The sequence below is a fragment of the Manis javanica genome, chromosome 4 (assembly GCF_040802235.1).
Source record: "Manis javanica isolate MJ-LG chromosome 4, MJ_LKY, whole genome shotgun sequence".
NCBI lineage: Eukaryota > Metazoa > Chordata > Mammalia > Pholidota > Manidae > Manis > Manis javanica.
In genome coordinates this window covers 68589307-68612737 of record NC_133159.1, presented here as the reverse complement: position 1 = coordinate 68612737, position 23431 = coordinate 68589307, and the positions used below count along the sequence as shown (strand labels likewise).

General features: G+C 32.1%; 1 protein-coding gene and 1 non-coding gene across 16 annotated transcripts in view; one reads left to right on the top strand and one right to left on the bottom strand.

Moving 5' to 3' along the window:
* The window catches only part of ADGRL2 (adhesion G protein-coupled receptor L2), a 261756-nt gene that overhangs the window by 126776 nt on the left and 111549 nt on the right, over positions 1-23431 (bottom strand). For all 15 annotated transcript variants that reach the window (XM_073234184.1, XM_073234182.1, XM_073234180.1 and 12 more), the window contains one exon: positions 16765-16937. In XM_073234184.1, coding sequence (XP_073090285.1) covers positions 16765-16837 — 73 coding nt within the window. In that variant the 5' untranslated portion in view covers positions 16838-16937. The remainder of the gene's footprint in view (positions 1-16764; positions 16938-23431) is intronic.
* On the top strand, positions 8669-8860 carry LOC118971367 (U2 spliceosomal RNA). The gene has a single exon (XR_005059775.1). It is a non-coding gene; the product is annotated as a U2 spliceosomal RNA (small nuclear RNA).

Below are 23431 nucleotides of genomic sequence, written 5' to 3'. Positions count from 1 at the left end.
TAAAAGGGTCAGCATTTGAACCACTGGACATTGCACCAAAATTTGCTGTCTTTGAATATATACCCTTACTCACTCCCATGGGAAACTCTGGTATAAATGTAATTTCACTACAGGATACGTCAGTGAAAGGAAACAGAGACCAAGTCAATACAAAAGACAATAATGTCTAATCCTAAATCAAAGCTGACAGAATAAATCCTGTGAAATGTTCAGCAGTATCACTAAAATGTGACTGGCTGTCAAAATGCCATGACAACTTTCACAGTCCTAGGCAAACTAGAAGAAACTTCATAAAATCTACATATTTTGAGCACTTAACACTTCATTATCTTACCATAATGGAAAAATCATTAGAAAAAAAGAAAATGAAAAAGCAATCTACAATGGAAAATGTATTCAGAAAATTCAATGCCCATAAGATAGGCAAAAGACAGATCATAAACTCTAAGAAAAATATTTATGACAGTCAAGAAAACATGATTATCAGAACTAATTAAAGGATAATTTTGTGATTTCAGTTATTAAATTTCAAGATAAGTAACACTATTATAAATGCTTCAAGCATAAATTAATTTGATCAGTATTTAGCAACAGCTTGTGATACAAATTCTTAAAGCTTTAAGAATTCTAAATTTTGCTTTTAAACATCACAGTACAATAATTTCTTGAACAAAATGACAGAAAGAAACACAACAACCCCTCTATCACGGGGTAGTAAATACTTCCAGTGAGATCAAAAAGCCTCAAGAAACTAAAAAATAATATATCATCTTTAATATTCCTTTATTAACAGTGGATTTGCTTTCCGATTTTACAATCTTTGAAAAACTTCACGGCTTATCACATTGGTTGCATATCATAAAGTTTTTAAAGAGACTCAAACATAAAACCTAATTAAATGTTCTAACTTTCTAAAAAAAGCACCGATCTCCACCGTTTTGCCCTCACCAGTATCTCAGAGCCAACAAATTCCTGACAAATATTGTTTTTCAGTACGTTAGGGAGTAAAATCCTTGAAAGCAAGCATCTTTTTCACACAGGTGGATATAGATGTTTTAAGAGTTCTGTATGGCACCTTCTTGCCACATAAGCACCTGCAGCCTTGTTACTGTCCTGCGAGGCATTCCTAAAAACACCTGGGAAAGCGGTTTACTAAAAAAACTAGACATTGGAAAAAATGACGGATAATTAGCTAATAAAACTATCCCTGGCACTCTGTCGACATCAGTGCAGAACCGAGCTCCAAGCCAGCACCTGGTGAAGGAACTGCTAGATGTGATAATTCCAATTTACACATTCAGCACAACATTCTGTCTGCCTGTCAATTTGAAACAGTTTCCTATTCAGTGATAACAGATACCCCAAAAGAATGCAGCGTCGAAAAGCTGACATGAATTTTTTATGCACCAACTAGACCCTCTCTCCTCTGGACCAGCTGCATCTCCTTCACTCTTGGAATGGACTGACAGTTGAGTATTTTTTTTTCAACTACACCAATTAAAAACAAATTTATAGGGTAAATTTGAATTGCAGATCCTCCTGCAGAATAAATACAATAAAGTTTTCTTAAGTACAGTTAAGGAAATTAATTTCATGAAGTTTAAAAAACTTCACTGTGTCAATTTACCTTAATTTATGTAGCACAGTACTTCAGCTGCCAAATCGTAAAAGCACATATTTCTACTAAATACAGAATTTAGTCATTTTGTTTTCCTAAACTGACAGAAAGAGAGCAAGAGCAAGCAAGAGAGAAAGAAGGACTAATACACAGAGACAGCATGGTAAATTGATACTCATGTGCAAATGCTAAACAAAAAAGAAAGAATTTTCAACATAAATCCATGCAGATTTATTTTCCAGATACTTTCATATGATCATATTTTGAAGAACTACTATAAAAGGGCAATTAAGTCAGATGTTACATTGAAGAATTATAAATGTTAGACTATTTTCTTATTCCCTTCATATTTAAATGACAAATACATGAACTATGCTTACAAAGTGCTGTTTATTTTTTCCATATATATATATATATATATATGAGATTATATTTATAAACATCTCTCCCCATAATAAAGTATATACTCTCTTTTCCAGCAGTCACCTGGGTAATTATTCACTTGTTTTAATAATGCAGCTCTGGCTCAACCCTTTCTGGAACTTTCCTCTTAAATTTGCCCTATGAAATGGCAACACATTCTTTTCAATTATTTTTAATGACACCAAACTTTCATTTTAAGAATAGACTGACTTGCTTAAAGTAAACAAATCGTTCAGGAATTAAGTAGACAAAATGCTTTGATCTTAGAGACACCATTATTATTATGAAACTAGAAGTAGTAATTAACTATTAGATATGAGGCTCAGAAACTACCAATTCTGAAATTTCAAACCAATGTTGAGCACGTCAATGAAAACTTCCTAAGTCTTCTGAGCAAACCTTTTAATTCCAAAGAATTTAAGGCTAGCGTAAAAGTCTAGAATATAGTATTTGTTAACTCATCATTTTAAGTCAAATGTTTTCTTCTTTAAAATTAATGAATATAGAAAATACTTCTTCTAGTTTGCACTGTGCATTTTACTTTGATTTCTACTAAATATACAACTTGTCAATTTTACTTTTCTAAATTGGGGTGGGGTATGCAGACATAGACAGCATGTTAAATCAGCTATCCACTTGCAAATGTTTTTGAAATAAAAAAGAGACTGAATTTCTGTGATGTATATGGTGACTACAGCTAACACTGCTATGTGATATATAGGAAAGTTGTTACGAATGTAAATCCTATCAATTCACATCACAGGGAAAAAAATTATTTACTCTTTTCTTTCTATTCTTTTTATTATATCTATATGAGAAGATGGAAGTTACTGGAGTCTACTGTGGGAATCATTTCACAATATATGTAAATAAAACCATCATGCTGTATGTCTTAAACTTATACACTGATGGGTGTGAAATATTTCTCAATAAAACTGGGAAAAAAATAACAAAAAAAGAAAATTTGACCTCCATTATACAAAGGCACAGAAATATATACACACAAATATATGCATACATACAAAAACATATACACAAATATTTATGTATACACACGTTATATAATTAAAAGGCATTTTATGAAGATTCCCCAGCAGAACCATCAATTTTTAATATTATAAGCTATAACATTTTAATATTAATAATGAAGTCATTAAGAACATATTAAACAAAAAAGTAATATACTTTCAAGTGTAATGTATAAGATCATGTACCATATCATTATAATAAAACACCATTGTCTATTATAAAGATAAAATTTCCTCCTTCCTCTATCTAAGCTAAAATTAGAGAATTTTCTAGTTACTAAAAAAAGAAATTCACAAGACAGAAATCACAAGAATTTTCTATATGACTAGAGATATTCATTATTCATCATTTTTAAACTGATGCCTTCGTAGTAGTTACTTGGAAGTATGAAAGCAAACGGCAGTATCAGCTGGGTTCATCACTGGATTTCAAGTGGAAGCTCCATTCAGGGAACAGAAATCAACATTAGCTGACTTGGTTAGATTGTAGGTTATCACCGCCCAGATAATTTAAAGGAAGCTATCAAAAATGTAAGAATTGAAGCTGCAGTTAGCAATTAGGATTTGCTACCATTAAGACTTAAAGTATACTTAAAGTTACTCAGCTGTTAATCCCAGACTCCCTTCCTGCAAGCTACCTACTATGTGTACAGCTACACCTGTTTGTTTTCTATATTCACAAACACACAGTATCGTTTTGGGATGATCATTAGTGAAACTGCTGCACCATTAATGAAGTATATATTTAAAACATTGCTTTGGTACTAACGTTCCTTGAATGCACTTTTCAACTAATTGAAATATATTTCTGAGAGCAGAAGCACTATGAAAAAATACAGAGATAAGTAAAACACTATTTCTAACCTCAAGAAATTCATTGAAATATATAAGGGAGGTGTAAGAGGTGACTAAAAAAGGGAAATAGGGGGGAAAAAAGCCTTACATGAACGAAGAAAAACAAAGTACCTATCAGCATAGGAGCCACTATTTATGGCTACTTAGATTTCAAGTAATTAGCATTAAATAAAGTAAAAATGTACTTTTTCAGTCACATTAACCATAGTTCAAGTGCTCAATAACCACTTCTGACTAATGTCTTACTCTATTGGACAGTGCTGCTATATAAATTCAGAGGATTCCTTTTTGTATGAGAAAAAGCCTCCTAAAGTACTACCTTTTGCGAAGTTCCCTAATGAAGAAATAAGAACTGAATAATGGTGTGGGGCGGGTGGCGGTAGGCAGGGGACTTGAAAATATGTGTGAATGTTGTAACCACAATGTTGCTCATGTGAAACCCTTCATAAGAGTGTATATCAAAGATACCTCTGTCTGAATAGGCAGACAGATTCTTTGGCATTTTGTTTTTAAGGAATAACTAAAAACATAGCTTGGCTTGGAAGTATAGGAGGAAACCCTTTTGAAGTCAAGGTTGAAGTCCTTAAATTTGGTGCTACACCTTTAAATTTTTCTTTTACTTAGGGAAAAAGTAGTCATAGAATTGACAAGATTAAAGGAAACAATACATATGTAAGTATGTAAAGACTAACATAATGTGGAAAAACTGAAAGAAGGGGTAAGGAAGGGGGAGGAGAAAGGGAGAGGATGAAAGGGACTTAGGGGTGGAGGACAACAAAGGGATCCTGAGATGGTAAGAAAGTTGCTGGTTCTTAATGTCATTCACTAGATTAAACTAATATTAAATAGCTATAAAACTCTAGTGAAATGTTATGGTTAAGCCTCAGAATGGTCTATTGATGCCAGCAAATGCTTTTTTTTATACTTTGCTCCAGTACATAGTTAGCAAGGAATCAATGTAGCATCTGCCACATTCATAAAGTAGATTTCAGGCTGGTAAAGGTGTTCAAAATTAGTGTAGGCTCTTACCGTATACTGAGTCGTCTACTGATGACAGCACAATGTCATCCATATTGTGTGCCTTGGCATATAGCATTTCAAATCTGTAAATGAGTCTCTGATTTGTGTTCAATTGAAATGCATTACAAAATACAGAAGTGCCAGTCATTCAAGCTATTTGCTTTTCCTTGTAAGTCTATGGATTTGAAGTTGTCGACTGTATATATACACCAAGGATTGCACTGTGACAAATTTGTTCTTATCTTTAACATTTTACTACTTTATTATGACATGCAAATTTAAGACACATTTATATATTTACGCCAATTTATGTATTTATTGGTATTACAGTAAAGTCTATCTTTCCAGAAACCAAAATATTATTTAAAATGAAACTTAGTTCAATCTTCTTTAAAAAAAAAAATCACTAGAAACATTTGTTTGGCCCTTGTAAGGAGGGTTTCAATTTTACATCATTAGGTTTTAACTTACCTAATCAGTTGAACAAAAGTACTTTATGTAAAATGATTCTTTTAGTTGCCTTAGCTACAAATCCCTGCAGGATACTATAATTGAAATCTACTCACGTAAGTTAGGAATAATTAGGGCCCCAAATTAAGCCAAACACAAAGTTAATTCAAATAGTCAGCTGCTGTCACTTAAATGGTTACGGGGTTTTATTGTTGCTTAACATTTCTGAAGGCTTTTAAATGTATTTTGTTCTTCTAGTCCCTATTTAGTATTTTAGTATAAATAGAAATGGAATCAAAAAGCAAAGAAGAGTCATCAGCCTTTAGGTTGTAGTCACACCTACATCCAGTCTTTTGTCACTAAAGGTTTTCCACTCAATCTTTGCTATCAGTCAATTAACAACATAGTTGAAAGAATGGAATGATGGCTCTCAAAGGCAAGCTTTCTAGTAAATAAAGCAGGTTGGCAGAATCTACAGTGAGTGCTATTAATGCAACAAAAGTAAGAGCTTTTGAAAGCTAACAGGGACTGTCTCTGTTTGCCTAAACTCTAAAACAAAGCAAAGGATTAAATGAGTTTCCTGTTTTAAGTAGACAAAAGGGATAATGTCTAGAGGGGCTCCGGGGGCAAGCCTTCAAACTGCTTTAATGATGACTAATAATCAGTGCGAACTTATAAACCAGTTATAGTAAAGTTAAAATTATTACTGTAATAGTTCAGTTTCTCAGTGTTGTGGCAGTTAATCATTCTCAGTAATAGTCTGTACTTTCAAAGAGAAATTATGTTTGTTTGTTTTTTTAAATAGACCTGTGGCTGTATAACTTCTGAAGATTACTTGAAATTTGCAACGTCAGCAAAACTGGTCCTCCTGTAATATGTATGTTTTACAGATTTCAAAATATAGTCAACTTGATATAGTTATTAATCTGAAATGGTAATGATTAAAAGAAAATCAAAATTTTTTTTGATCATCAACACTTAACAATGTTAGGCAAAATATTTTGAAATATATCTTAAGTATTCTTCAGTGACAATCTTATGAGATAGGAAAATATACCAATGATCTGAGGCTAAGTATTAAGTTCTTCAGAAAGAAAAATACTAAATATTAAGCTGCAACAAAAAATGAACTGACAGTCAGTAAAGCTTGGCAAAGGGGTGATCTTTGCAGCTTTAGTTTCTTTATCTGTAAACTGAAAAAGTCTACACTGTTATTCTCCAAATTATGATTCTAAGTCTAAAATTCTTCAATCCTACCAAAAAATAAAAACCAAAATATTTTGGTCTCTAAGATATGTACATAGAATTCTCTGTTTAAAATTTGCTATTTACTTACTTTTTATTGGGTTTTAAAACACTGAATAATCTAATTAACTTCATGAAGAAATGTAATACGTGATTTTTATCACCATAAACTAAAAAAAAAAATCATATCAGTAACCTATTTTTTATCTGACAGAAAAAGTAAAAAGAGATACTGTCCACTATTAAAAGTAAATGAAATATTTATTTTATGTACTACTACAAAATAGAAAAATCACTATATGACCTTAAGCAGATAAAATAGGCTATTTTTGATAATCAGTTTACATTCAAGTACTGCTATCCTATACTCCTTTATAGTGCTCATAGGTCAGGGTATTAATACTGAAGTGAAATGACCACAATTCTCAGGGTTTTTTAAAATACGTGGACTTTGAAAAAATAGTAAAGTGTAAAATTTGTCTCAACAGGTTAGGACAAGCATAATATACACTTTCCATTATATGATTTTATAATGTTACTTTAATAAAACATTTTTAGTAAAATTCTATTAAAAACAATGTTTCTATATAAAAAAAGAATGAAAGTAGGACACATAAACAGGGAATAGAGAGAAATACTAGAATAAAGGGTCAGGCTGCATTGTTACTCGGGGATTTTTCAAAACAAATCATCAGATAAAAGGTCAATGGAAAGCACATAAAATAGGATTAGAAGTGTAACAGAGATAAAAATGTTCAGTAAAGTATCAAGGCAGCTCAATTCCTTTTTAAAAATAAAATTAATTATGAAAGTGGAAGATGTCATTTCTATATTTTATTTTGTTAGAGACAAACTTCAATTTTCTGTGGTAGAAATCACTGTATAGCAAAACCTAATTTTCTAGACTAAACATTTAAATAACCAAAACTCTTTGATACAGATGTCCTCTCATAGACCAACAACCTCAGTATCACATGGAAGCTTATTAGAAATGCAGACTTGTAAGCCTCATTCCAAATTACTGAATGAGAACCTACACTTTAAGGAGACGCCTAAGTGACTTACATGTGCATTAAATATTGAGGAGCATTGTTCTAGATAAGTAAGATTAAAAACATCCAGCATGACATCTTCAATTTCTCTTTTCCTGTACTCATCTCTTCCTGAATTTCCCTCTCCCTGGATCATAATACACATTCTCCTTTCCTAGATGAGCCTTACTGTCCTTGCATTGGATCCCATTTTCTTTCTTTCAGCCTGGAAACAAATTCAGGTATCTAACATATCTACTACAAACAAACAAAAAAGAGAAGTATAAAAAGTACTTTCCTTAAGCAATAGAATACACTTAATCTACACCAACTGTCTCCTTCACTTTACTTGCCAATGTTTCAGTCACCTGTCACATAAACGTGGTTCTCCTAAAATGCAACAGAGCTTTCTCCCCACTACCACAAGCAATATCCCTGTCCATCCTTTTCATTGTGTTTGACTAAGTTATGACGTTCCTAGCTCTTCCTAGCACATTATATTGCCTCTAATCAAAACCTAAATTCAATATTAGATTTACTATATCTGGATTACCTTTTAATTCTACAGAAAGGAACAAGAATTAGGAAGGGGAGAGGGAACTAATGATAAATACACACAAACACGCAGCAAATCAGATACAAAGATACATATAAAGCAGTAGTAAGAGGCACTCAATAAATAACCAGCAAAATAAATGAGAATTTTACTTATTTTTTTTTTAGATCTCTATGAAAAAGAAAGTTTTACTTAATCTCTTTTTAAACCTTTGTGCAAAATAAAATTCTGCTATATATGAATTCCTCTTATTTTTTCCAGGACATTTCTTGTGCTTTTGACACTCCAGCATTTCTGACATGTAGAACTTTATCTTTAATATGAGGTATTTTTTTAATCACTATTGTCATGTTTTTGCTCATTCCAATCTCTCCCCCCCAACTTTTTTTTTTTTAAAAAACACACACACAAATAATATTCCTTAAAAATAAGCTTTATTATAATTGCTTCTCGGTCTTTTGGCTAAGATCAAGTGTAGTTATCTGTTCTTATCAGTTTAATATCTGATACGTCCTCTGTTCAAGGACAAAATAGTAAATGGATTTTTGGAGCAGGAAGTTGGAGTAGGAGCTTGCTCCATCCACTTCATGCACTGGCCTGGCATGGCAGTATTTCCAGGAACGATGCACCCCTTTCACTGCGATGACAAAAGACACCTCCAACTCCCAGATATATCTTTGCCATATGGGTTGAACTTTTCTCCTTCTACTTCTTTCTAACTGCCACTCAAAAAACATCTGGATTTAAATACATTTACAACTTAATAAACACAATATGTACAATTCCCTCCCAAAAAAAAAGCTTTATTAAACAGACTAAATACAAAAGGAAATGATTTTAGTACAGAAGAGCACTAGTATTAGAATTTAAGGACTGTGGCATTTTCATCCATAATTCAATCTGTGTAGATATAAATTATGTTCATTTTTTTCTCTTTTTTATCAACTACTGTCCATTATCCATTTTTAATCTGAGTATGTCTCAACTTCACCTACTTTGTTAAAATCTGAGAATACTCGCCTAATAATAAATTTAATTCCTAATGAATTAAAAATTTAAATAAGAATTTAAGAGCTAAATGGAAAACAAATGAAAAAATATTTAACTATCTTGATACAGATTTTTAAGCATAAAAATAATGAAAGATCTTACCAAAGAAAATAACTATACATCAAAAAGGAAAAAAGGAATAAAGCAAATGAAGTAAAATAGTGATCATTTTTAAATGTGATTAGTGTTATTTTGCAAATTTCTCTCAACATTTAATTAAAAATTAGCAAAAGGCAAACAAATGTTTTTCACAATAAAAATGGCAAAAGGATATCATCAAAAAGTTTAAAAATAAGCTGTAACAACAAAGAGATGTTGAAGAAGATAGTAAACAAAAATATTCACATCAAACTGACAACCAGCTAGTTAAGTAAATCCATGGAAAAAGTTTTTCTTCTCACAGTTAGCTCCTAAATAATAAATTAATTTACAATTATATATTGTTTTCATAAACCAAAGCGTCAATTGTTTTAAAATTTTTAAATATCTGTTGGTAAACTATATAACTGATACTTTTACACCTTAACCAAAGTGAACATTAGTATAACTGTTCAGAAAAATTAGTTTGGAAGATGTCCACATGCCTGACATAATAATCAGAATTCTAGTAGCTGGAAATAATCACATATGAAGGAAAAGACTTCTATAGATATTTACTTTACTTATATTTACACTTGAAAAAAATTAAGTTCAAATGACCAATGGGTAGAAAGGGATGATTAAATCACTTTTGACAGATACTTGATAAATTACCATGCAGCTATTAAAATCTATTATGCAAATAAATGACATGGTAACACAAGTCATAATAATATAAAGTGAAAAATTAGAATATAAAAGTATATGAAGATGAAGAACCTAATTTTGTTTCATATACCATAATTTTGCTTTTTCCATAATACCAAGCGTGTTGAAAAAAACAAAACAAAAAAGGAAATGTGTCATGGTTATATTAAGGTCCTAGAAATATGAACAACTTCAAATGCTTACATTAATTTTTTTTTTTTTATATTTTCTCATGAAAATGTGTTGTATTTGAAATCAGGAGAGAAAACGAACTCTTGATAAAAATGAGCCCTCAAAACAAGAGTAATGCCAGGCATAAAAGTCAAACTCAGTAGAGTCCCATGCTGATAAGGAGGGATTATAAATGTTGTTTTTGCTTCCTAAAGCTCTGATACAGAATTCCCTTCTCAGCCTCGCATTTTAGCCAAGAGATCCCAGGGCCAGGGCTAGGTATTCTCCTGGCAACACTTGTGTCAAGTTGACAAAAGGAGTTCAAGAATAGGGTTGAAAGATGTCAAGAGATATTCACTAATCCACATTGATGTCTAATACATGTAGACTGCACGGCTGTCGTATGTCATTCTCTGTCAAGCAGGAGGTGAAAAGAAAATAAAGAGTACCATAGGGTACCAAGCATATGTTTCAGTAAAACACTCCCTTAGCAATGTGGCAGATAAATTGGTTCTTTAGGACATACCAGTTCTACATTAATACTCAGATGTGCTCAGTCAGTCATTTTTATTATCTTATTCTCTAATATGACTACTTAACTATATAGTATATAAAAAAGTGAAAAGGTGCATTAATGCAAAAAATGAAGCAAGAGATTCATCAAAACTGAAATTACTCAGTAAGGAGTAATTAACGTAATTACTGTTTGGCAAAATTAAGGTGCTTTACATGTTTCCTGTGCTTTTAATTAAGCTACCTTTAATACACTATTGATTCTTTCAGAATAAAACAATAACTGTAACAAATGCTGAACATGAATATAAAATCAGTATTTCAAAAATTTACTCTTACATGGACAAAATTATCACTTCTTTATTTTTAGCAAATTGTTATTTCATAATAACACATTTATTTATTAAATACTTGACTCAGTCTTCTCTGTCAGGAAATGCAGGTTTGTAAAAATTAAACAGCCATGGAATATAATGTTACTGAGGTCTATTGGGTTGCTGTTGTGCCTGATACACTGATCTGTAATACTTTTCCATTAGCCTATTGGTGAATCAACAGATATTGTAGATAAACACATCTTTTCTAACACTGGAAAAGAAGTGAGAGAGGATGGCATGGGGTAGGAAATGAGAGGAAAAGTGGGGAAAAAAATCAACAAGCACTGGAACTTAATCTTCACATGTCAAATATGGCATATTTTGACACTGAATATTGGCATATAAGATGGCAAAAGTATATTCCAAATTAACTTTTTAAAAAATACCAATGTACCCTATTAAGTTTAAGTCTCATTTTCTCAATTTTGGGTCATATTCAGAACAAATATACTTAACTTTTGAATCCTGACAGTAATACTGTAAGGCATTTGGTTTTTACAAGATAAGAAGCAATGTCATATAATTTATAAATGGCATTAATATTTATATTTTAAAAACTGAATTTTATTACTACGTATGCAGAATGAAGTTGCTGCAATCAAATGACATTGCATATAACACAATAAAGAATATTTAAAATGTCTTAAGAGCAATGTAATCAGGTACTTTCTTGAGTAAAGTCACATTGCTCTGCACTAAAAATACAATTTTTAAAAAAACAATGCATTGTTGCAAACCAGTGTTAATTTACATAATTTGTGAATTTAAAAAATAAGGTTTAATTTGCTATGCAGCGAACATAGATATGCTTTATAATTCCTATTAATTTAATGGGAGTTGTGACTCCCATTAAGTTTAATAGGAGTCATACAGCCAAATCCCCATGTACCTTGCTGAAAATTTACCTCCTAGCTTTCAACTCATCAAATATACTGAAATGAACAAAGTAGTCAATTTTGCTAGATCTAAAGTCCCTACAATAACTTAACTCAATATTATCACAGCAATAGCCATACAGTTATTCCCAACAAGAAAAAGAAACGTTATCAAAAGCTAGAGACAAACTGAAACAAGTGGAGCTCTGAAAAAGCAACATTTACCCTTAACAGAAAATATTTTCTGTTTTTTTCCAATCCAGAGCCAATTTTTCCAGTTTTTTTTTCTTTCTCAGTACACTCTCCATAAAGACTAAAGAAAAAAAATCCCTAAAAATCCCTTTTGAATCCTAAAATTATTCCCAAGGATCCTTATCAGAGGAATAAAGAGCCATATGAAAAGATACAGATAGTAATTCCCAATAACTGGTTACTATATCTGAATCACTGTGAATTAAATTATAAATTTTTTTCAAAAAAATTTTTTAAGTTACTTTATGTCACAACCATGCACTCCTCACACCTCACCTCAATCACCCACACACAAACACTACAGTGGTTCTCAAGCGTGGTGCCAAGTATCATCAGCATCATCCCAGAAATTTGTCAGAAATGCAAATACGTAGGCCCCACCGCAGATCTCCCCTCGTTTGAGAATCAATGCAACAGTTTATTCTATACCCATGCTGTTCTCTCTCCGCTAATTTTTTTCCCCCACCAACATGCTTACCACTACCTTTAGTGAGTATCCAGCTCATACTGAGATTCAACTCAAGCATCATCATCATGTCCAGCTGGAAGCCTTTCACCACCCTTCATACCAATGCCTCTGTGAATAGAGTCACTATGGCACTTATCATCCTGTTATTACAACTGTTTATTGTCCCCTCTCTAACTATTAAGATCCTGACTCTTTTCAAAGATTTATGCTATTTACGTGACAGATATAGAATGCATATTTATTATCAGCCAGGCATTAATCTAGGCACTTGAAAACACCAATAAAAAAAAAAAAAAGATAGATCTTTGCCCTGTGGAGCTGACATACTGTGTGTGTGTGTGTGTGTGTGTGTGTGTGTGTGTGTGTGTGTGTGTGTGTGTGTGTGTGTGTTGTAAAGATAAATTTAATGCATTTTATTATATGTATGTAAACAGAAGAATGAAAGAAAATAGAAAGAATGGATATAGGTATGAATTACTTCAATCCTTCTGAGGTTTAACCTTGGAGAACAAAGCTACTATGTCTTCCACCAAATTACAGACTGCTCTGAAGGAAATATTACATATCCAAAACAGTTTTTTCTAATTCATATTTAACCAAAGATCTATTTTTTTCTGCCACCAACCAGTAAAAAGGCCCTACAGCCAAGTATCATTTTTTGTAATACATCATTAATATGTAAGTCATTGTATATGAACTTCAATAATTTAAAAGTACATTAAAAACTGATATTATTTCTACATCTATGTACTTAAATTTCCTTCATTTATATGAAATAAGCATATAAAGCTGTATCTGGCATATTTGGCATTTATACCTAGCATAATATTTTTCTTTGAAATAAGGATAGCAATAATGTAATCTGAGTTAATTAACTACAATTTTGACTAATGAAATCTAATTACATACTCACTGCATAAAGAATTCAACTGAAATCCATTTTACTGACTTTGCTGAAGAACTGCTATTATTTGTAACTTGTCACTTGAGCAAGCCTTCATATGTCTGACTTATGCTTGCCAGGGCTCCATTATATAGCATAATCTAATTCTCTAGGACACAAAAATTCAATTTACTTTCCTACTTACTGATACATGATTCCACAGCAGGTTACTCTGCTTATAAAAACTGGCCAAAGGAATCAAAGCACACCAGTTTCTCAAGGAAACTGATTTCAGAAGGGCTTGCATTTAGTTCTCTAGGAATACAATCAGTTCTAAGAAAAACTTACAAAATATTTTGAGAAGTCTGATCTTTTATAACCATTTTTTATTTGGAAATTCTAAACAATTTTTAAAAATACACAGGGGAGGAGGACTTAACAAATAAGCACTCTTCCTATTATGCAAAAATAAGTAAATTTTAATGGGTAAGAGTTGATTTTTAAACATTAATTGACAGAGATAGAGAGGAGACAAGTTAATTCTAACAATTAAACTTTATAAAATTAGTTTTTATCATGGTAAAACTTAAAAGAGATAAATGATTTTGCTCTATCTTATGTACAAAAACATGACATATTTATAGTTTCTCCAAACATAAATCAAAGTGCTCCTTGTGAATGCACAAATTTACCTCTCATGCGTACACATCTAAAACAAACCCAAAGTTATGTTAAGCCTTTAAAATCATATACTAAAGTAAAACACTACTGTTGTAATAGTAAAGTAAAACAAAACCAAGCTCTGAAAAGGAATGCATAGCCCATGGTTGAATACAATACACAGGTTTGTTTTGTTTTTTAAAAATATCATAATTATTGCTGCTACTTGAAAATCCAATGTCAGGTTTCTATTGAAAAGTCAGAAGACTGGCTAAGCCAGGCTACATACACACTGAAATGGCCACTGTGGGTCTCTGGCACATGCCTTTGCCTACTGCACCCCAGTGACTTTGCGTGCTTGGACACAATCGTGTTGGAGGTCTCAACCCCTGCCCAAGAACACAGGCTCCTCAAGGGCAGGAACAGTGCTTTGTGAATTTTTAAATCCTAAGCACCTGGCTCAATTTAGTCATTCAATAAATGATGAAGGAGAGAGGAAACCACTGAGGAATCTCTGTGAGATCTGAAAAGGTAACAATCACATAAGGACCCTGAAGCAGCTTAATGGCTGAATGGTTAGATAGAGCTTTTTTCCTATGCTCACACCTAACTTTAACTGGTTTTCTCTTTAGGTGCTCACAGAGAATTATCTGCTTTCTGGCAATAAAAGACTATCACGTCATGTAAAACTTTTCTAAGACAAAATTATGTGATGCTGGATCAATGCTCCAACAGTGTGCATTAATGTGTGCACACTCACAGCGAGCAGGGTGGGTTCCTCCCAGGTTCTTTCTACTGGTCAGTGGGAATTGCTTCAAAAGCACCACCCCCTGCCCTGATGCGCCAAAAATGAAATTTATCTTAACAGCAGATATGAATCCTGACCTGATAGGTGACATTAGAAATAAAACTGCAGTATCTCATGAAAAAGTCTGCTTGCTAGCACCCTGCTGAGTTAAGCTACTGTGTCACAAAAGTGGTCTCTATCATGATTGGAAAAATTTTCATTTTGTGAACTAATGAGCCACTGGTCCACACCTGGAATCTTCTTTAAATGTATACAAACATTCAAACATATAACAGCAGGAACTCAGTTCCCCCCGACCAAAAAAAAAAAAAAAAAACAGATACAAAATTATAGACTGTACACAAGATTTTCATAGCAATCAAAGCCAACAGATCCATATTATTAAATTCAACTCTTCTGATCATTGTTTATCATTTTGGTACTATTCATTCAGAGATAGAACATTTTGTTAGATTTGATGTATCTTTCAATTCATGCCAAGAGCAGTATCTTCTAAAAATAAATTATTAACCCATTTGTACCTTTCAATTGTGACTTAAATTAAGTGAACATTTTTTTTCTAAATATATAATTCTTATTTTAAAATATTCCTAAGTGTGTTATTTATTTGCATTATATTATTAAATTAGGTTAATATATTGAAAGTGGGGTACTGGGAGGGCAAAGAGAAAAATGAAACAATTTTGGAACACACAATTCAAATAAAATTCTTTCAGCAAAAGTAAAATGTTAACATTTTGAAACTTATTACAAAGACATTTAAACAACAAGCATCTATCTTTATTTGACAGTATGCCTCTCTTTCCCGTCACCTATCAATTTATTAGTAAGTTTACAGGGGATCACTTACAAGTACACATAAAATTAATTCTGAACTTCTAAAATACTTACTTCAAGAATATTTAATTGAGACAAAAAAACCCATTCATTCTTTTACATGCATCCTCAGATATTTTGTATTTTTTCACAAATTTTACCAGATTAATATATTTTCATGCCAAATGAAATAACTACCAGTATCAACTAGCTGTAACATTAACACATCTTAGCTTCATATTTACTTCTAATATGCTCTGTAAAAAACACTTGGAAGGGTGTTATTTTCACATGGAAATAACATATAAGGCTAAAAAACAATGGTTACCAGAAAACCCATATAGGAATTAATATATGATAGTTTCAACTATTTCACCAAGCCTCAAAACTGTATTTAGATCTGTAAAGATCAGGTCTATCTTCAAAGAGATATAACACATAAATGGAAGCACTGAAAAAAAAAGTTTCCCAGAAGATATGAGAAAATTTTGTTTAGAAGTTTTAGAACTATGACCACACTTAAGAAGCAGACAGAACTAAAGATCAAGAGTTGCCACAAAATACTTTCAATTTTACTTAAATAAAGTTAGTCAATAAATGTAAAATATATACCAAAGCAGAGTTTTCATTTACTTCTCATGATTATTAACAATGTTTTATAAGTTTAGTGTAAAATTATAAGTTCAGATTTCTAACACTGTATTGTACAGCTGTGTAATGAAAATAATTCAACAACTGAAAGAAGATTCTGACATTAAGGAAATCTTTTTAATACCTGTTTTTAAAATAATAATACTCATTCCAGTCATCTATATAAAGAAGATTGCACAGTTTAAATTCTCCTTCATTTAAAAAATTAAATTTAAATTGCATCTTACCTTCTGTATTCGGTAAGAAGCTGATTATAATGATAAACCACAGACTTCGCATTCTGCAACCAGTAGACACCATTATTGATCCCTTTAAATATTTTCTTTGTATTCCTTAATGAATCTAGTTATAAATGCCCAGCTTCATCAAACCCAGCAGTCTGCATCATTGATCCTCATATCTGAAAAACAAACAAATTCATCATTTATTCTATGGTCCTGCTACATCACAAAAAAACTGCAAAAATAGTAACAACAATAACAACTCTCTTTCCACCCCTTCCTCCCTCCTACTCCTAAATATTTTTTTTAAAGTATACATTTTGATCCTATATCTAATATATAAGCAGCTCCTATACACTGTATATCTCAGCTTTACAATAATGTAAAGAAAATAAAGCTCAAAAAACATTTATAGATAACCATGACATAAGAATTTGTAGAAATTATATAAATTTCTAATGACTTTTTCCTTGAAAAGCTTAGAAAGTCATTCTAGAACAGTAATCTCTCTTTGCTATATATTTGTCTTTTTATCAAGGTACTAGTTCTAGTACATAATACCTCCAACAAAATTTTGTCAAGTACGTATTACCTTTTCTGTTTCTAGTGATGGTAATAGCAATATTATCTATTATTTTATCCTGTTTTCTTGAAAAACAGATTAGAAGTATAATCAGTTTATTTTTCTATGAAAGAATGTGTAATTTTTAGCACATGGGTGTACTTTAACTTGTATAATAATGGCATTTTGAAAATACCACATTTCTAAGCAACATATCATTTTGTTCTTTAACTGCTAGTTATTCATAGAGGGAGCAGCTTAACAAAGTGATTGTCTCTTTACTATTTCATTTAAAGTTTTAGATAATCATATATTGGTTTTTCTCAGCAAGGTATAACTTGGTAAGATCAAACCTACATCCTTTAGTAGGTTTGCTCATCCCCTGGACCCAAATAAAAACCCAAGACCATGATGATTTTATCTCCAAGGGTGTATCACTGCTTTTAAAAAATGGGGGACGGTTGGCAAAGGATATAAAACCTGGAGCCTAGTCTAATTTTTATTATACCTTAAGTATCCAGTTCTTTAACTGGAGAGGATACAAAAACTTCAGGAGTGGAATTTAATCAGTATTTTGGGTTCCTAGGATCACATGACACCAGGTCATTTGCTAGGTTCCACTGAAGCGTCTTACTTCTTTCAAGGGTAGCATGAGCAATAACAGAGCATGAAATACTAGCCTTTTAACACACATAAAATGCAGACAGTTCTCAAATATAACCAGCCTCCTGGTCTAGCCTCTGAGGATACAGAAATTCTAAATTTTTCCTTTAAAGAAACATCTATCAAGTTTTCACAAACTACCCTTAATCTGCTGCAGATAAAGTTTATTTTTTAAAGTGGTGGCAGTGAGAGGATTAACTCCCAATTCTGAGATTATGTGTATAACTCAAAACAAATGCTTGTATAATTTAGATATTACTAAAGCATAAATAAAATTTAGAAAACAAAATTTTCTTGGGTAACTCTGAATTCTCCACTTCACATTATCTTAGCTACTCTGTATTTGATACATGTGTTCATATTTCATATCTTATTTTACTAGTAGTTTACTGTACTCTATTATCAGTTCAGTATACTGTAACTTCAATGGCAGTAAGATTCTAAATAGTCTGGAACACTTATCACACAATAAAGTCACTATCTTGCTTTACCTGCAAACACCAAAAATAATGTAAAGAATTAATCTGAAACTATTGATTAGGGTTTGAAAATAAAGACCCATTAAAATCACATATGAACATAGCAAGATATTTCTGTAATAAAGGGTTTAGTTCATCATGCCTATAGTCTCAGAAATAAAAGTGCTTCCCTATTTACCCCTCAGTAACCCATCATCAGCCCAATTTTTTAGCGCTCTCTGAAACCACCAAAGACATTTAGGTATCATGATGAGGGGAGTCAGAATTGATAGTTCACAGTTATAAGAACAACTCAGATGATTCCCTGCCCAAAGAAGTATGACAAAAACAAAGGAAAGTGCAAATTTCCTCTTCTGAATGCCAAAAATATAAAAGAATGACATATCAAAAATTAATTTGATGGAGATACATGGCTATCCCTACTCATTGTTCATGCTGAGCTCCCAAAGACTATACAAAAGACAAAACCAAAAAAACAGTAGTTAGTTTACAACTGCCTTGGCAAAGTACCTGCCTTAAAACTTAAAACTGCAAGCGATTTTATATAAGGCATGAAGAGCTGTCAGGCAACTCCATGGCCTGTCACAATGGAAGGACTAATCGGTGAACAATTACTTATACAAACAGACTGTTCAATGATCTGATTAAACAACTGGACAATTTTAATATGTGGATGAGCTGTATTAATTACTACAAGTAAAATTAAGTCAGCCTCCTGATTCAAGCAAAGAATTCTGACCAAGCTTTGGTTGTAATGGGTACTTTCATTTCAATGAACTAATGTATACAGGCTGCTTGCCCACATGCATAACTCTTGAACACATTTCTACTCTCTTTAAGTGATCCAAGATCAGTCTGTCTTCAGTCACCCACTATTTGAAAGAGTCCTTGTTTGTGGGAAGAAAGGGAAGGAAGAAATCAAGGGCTGATGACTGCCTTGTAGGAAACAGCTGCCAAGATAGGAAAACCTCTGTTAGTGCAGGGAAGAGGAGGAGGAAACCACACAATCAAGACTGCTTTTGTGGTCTTTGGCCAGGATAAAATACTTCATGAACAGATTTTAACTTTATTAAAATTTCAGTGGTATTCTTAAGTTTTCAAAGTGAAACACAATTTTAAGGTTTGAGAATGTGAAACACATTTTTAAAGTACACTCTAGTCAATTCTGAGACTGTATAAATAACTGATTCTACCAAACAGGTTCTGAAATGTAATAAAATCATGGCTTCTTTTATGCAAATGAAATTTAAATTCATCTGTGAAATGAGTAAGGAAAAAGAATATCAAATTATTTTTCTTATTCTATAAGCTATGTCCAATCACTTTCACATCAAATAAAATTATTTCCAGAAGTTCAAGCTTTAAATGCTATTTTAAAAACGAAGTCAAAAATTTTACTCCTGTGATCCAAATTAAGAATGTCCTTCCATTAAAAAACATTAACGAAAATTGAAATACTTAACAGAAAACAATCCAGATAGCACAGAATGAATAAAAAACATGGTGAAACTAATTCCAAGAAAACGTGGCTCCTAAATCAAACTGGAGCCAAAGGACACTCACAGGCATAGATGCAGCTAACAGACTGATCCTTCAGTATCTTTACTGCAGAATGAAGTTCAATAAAAGCTTTGCACAATGCAAAACAAAAACAATGAACAAAATGAAAAAAGGGATGCTAAATGTCCTTTCAACAAGCAAAAGATTAAATAATTCCTGATATTAATAACCAGTTTCTTTACATTTTTAGAAAACTTCTTCCCAAGAACTTTGTGCAATAATTGACAATATAAAGGCACAGTGCACAAATGAAACTCCTTTTAATGCTAAGTAACAGTTCATTTCTTCATGAAAACAGAAAAAGAACATGTATATTTAAACTATAAATGGCTGATTTTTAAAAACCCAAGCCACTTCTAATGTACAACCTCTTCCTCCTTTTTTTATCCTTCAAATAAGAATTAAACAATTTCATTCTGATCTTGTTTCTATAAACCCCATGCCACTGTCAACTAAACCTTTGTCAATATTTTTCTTTATATCTACATATCCTATTACTCTGTCATGTAAAAAGTCAACTAATGCATCACTACGACTAAACCTTCCAAAGCTGAACAATGAATTCCAGGAATATGCCTCAGCACTGTTTATATCCCAACAGTCCTCAAGGCTTTATACACTACTTACAATGTGCAGTTAGCTGTATCTTTCAGATAATAACCTGCTTATATTTATTAGCTGCATTAAATACCTCGTTCCTTAAACTGCCAACTAAATTAGGAAAACACTACTAATCAGTTTTAATATGCAGGCATTGATGTTATATTACCAGGAAATTACATTTAACCTGTTACGTGATTATGATTATTTAGCAAAAATTTAAATTTAAAAAATCTGTTGATAGTTATTAATGAAAGAATATAGCATGTTCACATTAATGAGGAAAAAGTAAACTAAAATTTTCTAAAACTCTGTAACTTAAGGTTGATATTATATAAAGAGCAAAGCCACCATAGACTCACACCTAAAGCTTTATCTTTAATTTCTACTCATGGACTTTGAAGTACTACAAACACTGGATATTAAACCCAAAACAACTCTAAGCATGAGGAGAACCAGGAAAGGAAAGAACCATCTAAGCATGAAACCTACCAAAGTCACCTATCCTTGTTACTGTGCACTAAAGCTGTATAAAATGAAACATTAATGCTTTGGGTTAAGCCTAAAATTCTATGCACTAAATACGTCAGCTCTAAATGAAAGCTAAAGATAGCTATACAAAGTCTTTTTTATCTTATTTGCACTATACAATTATAATCATTATGGGACAGAATTTAGCAGCAAAAGAAAGCTGCTTTTCTGTATTTTGCCAAAACAAACAAAACAACAAAAAGGATGATACTAGCACCCTATTTTGCCCCATGCAAAGGCTTAGAACATGAAAAATACAGTTTCATTTCAATTTAGCTAAATCTCATTCAGGGTGTTCACTTTTCATAAATATTTTATGTATGATCCTTATTAGAGGCCAGAATCTCCCCATATTAACATAGGAGAAAACATCGACACCCTTGGGAGTTTTCTTTCAGTAAGCTGTCTAAGTAAACCCTTGCTATCGCTAATCAGTAAGCCTTTTTTTAGCTCCAGACATTCAATATTCTTTTGCACTTCAGTTTATTTTCTTTCCTTTCACAAGGACAGGGCTGGGGCTCGGAACGCCGATAGAGATTTTAAAACCACGTGGCCAACCACCACTAGCCACCCTCTTTCTCCGTTTCATTTCTGCGGACACTAGTATGCTGTCAAGTCTTAATTATTATGCTGAAGTCCCTTTAATGTTCATTATTGGTCTTACCCTTCATTGAAACTTCTTCACTGTGAAGGAATAAATTCTCTTAAGAGAGGGCTTGGAGGAGGACCAACAATGAGAAGAGTCCGGGAACGTGCCTAGTAAATTACATCTATCCGCTGTAATACCTAGGAGTCCTGCTGAGCATGCAGGAGAGGCTTGTAAGCAGTGGGCACTAGAGGCACAGTGAGGGAAATATGCCACTCTCTTCATTAACATCCTTCCAGTTGAAATAATAAAAACAAATGGCTGTCATTTTCAAACCAATGTAGGGGACATCTTATGACTGGACATAAACTTGCAAATGAAGTTTCAAAAGAAAAAAAAAGCCACATGCCCAGTTCAAAACAGTAGCTTACATATCATGAAAAGTTGACGGCTTCCCCAAATTTTCCACCAAAAAATCATAAACCCATCTAAAACATTTTGTATATATTATAAAATTATAATACCTGTAGAACTTAATTATCCACTTGAGAGAAAGGGAAAGCTATTTTTAAAGGGTAGTCCTCTCCAACTTTAAGACATTATGTATTTCCTTTATTTTTTCCAATAGTCTATAATTCTCATGCAACATTTTTGAGTAGAATATAGATTATGGGTACTATTACCAGAAATATCTGAGTAACCACTATGGGTGAAATACCCTAACAGAAACATTACTAATCCTTACAAGGTCAATATTATCAATGTCAGAAATCTGAGGTTCAGAGAAGAAAAGTACAGAAAGTTAACTGAAGTTTTACTCAGCGAGCAAGTAGCAGAGCCTGAAATCCAATTACGGGTAGTAATTACAAAGCCAATCTTTCTACCATTCACTAAATTACTCATTCAACTAATATTTACTGAGCATCTATATGTGCTGTATACTGAGAAACAAAAGAAAGTAAACTCCTCACTTTGGGGAGATTACTTTCTATCTCAAAAATAACCCTTCCTAATAAAATGCTGTAATTGTCACATAGTTAGGTCTAAATAGTTTACTTATATTATTTCATGAAATCTTCACAACAGCCTAAAGAGAAACATGTATCATTTTGCCTATTTGGCCTTAAAATAAGAATTTTTAACCTCTTCAAGGATTATAAATAAATAGCAGGGTTGGTATACAAGCCATGTTCTAAAAACACTACTGTCATGAATTTAGTAGTTCAAACAAACTTACTTACTATATATGTTTTCACCATGTACATTTTATTATCTTTCTATTTAGAATAAACAATGGGAAAAGTCATTTTTGGGATTATGAAAGTAATGAAATACTAGAAGAAGACTAAGTTGATTTTCAAAATGTTTACTACTAAAACTAACATCCTTCAGGTAATGATGCTAAACATTAACTTAATTTTTAGTATTCCAGTTGAGCTATCTTTATTCATTTACAGTGCTATATAAATTAACAAATTATTCTAAACTGATAAATCTTATTAGCCAAAGTGAGAAATTGTTTACAAGTCAAAAAACAAAGGTAAGTATTCCCTCCAATTTAATCAACAATGAATCTTGACAGTCGTGGAAAGAACATTTTAATGTTAGCATCTATGATATTCTGGACTACTCATTGTCTAGGCAAACATAAAAGAGAAAAAAATACTGTTCATGAGAAGCAATCTTATGTCT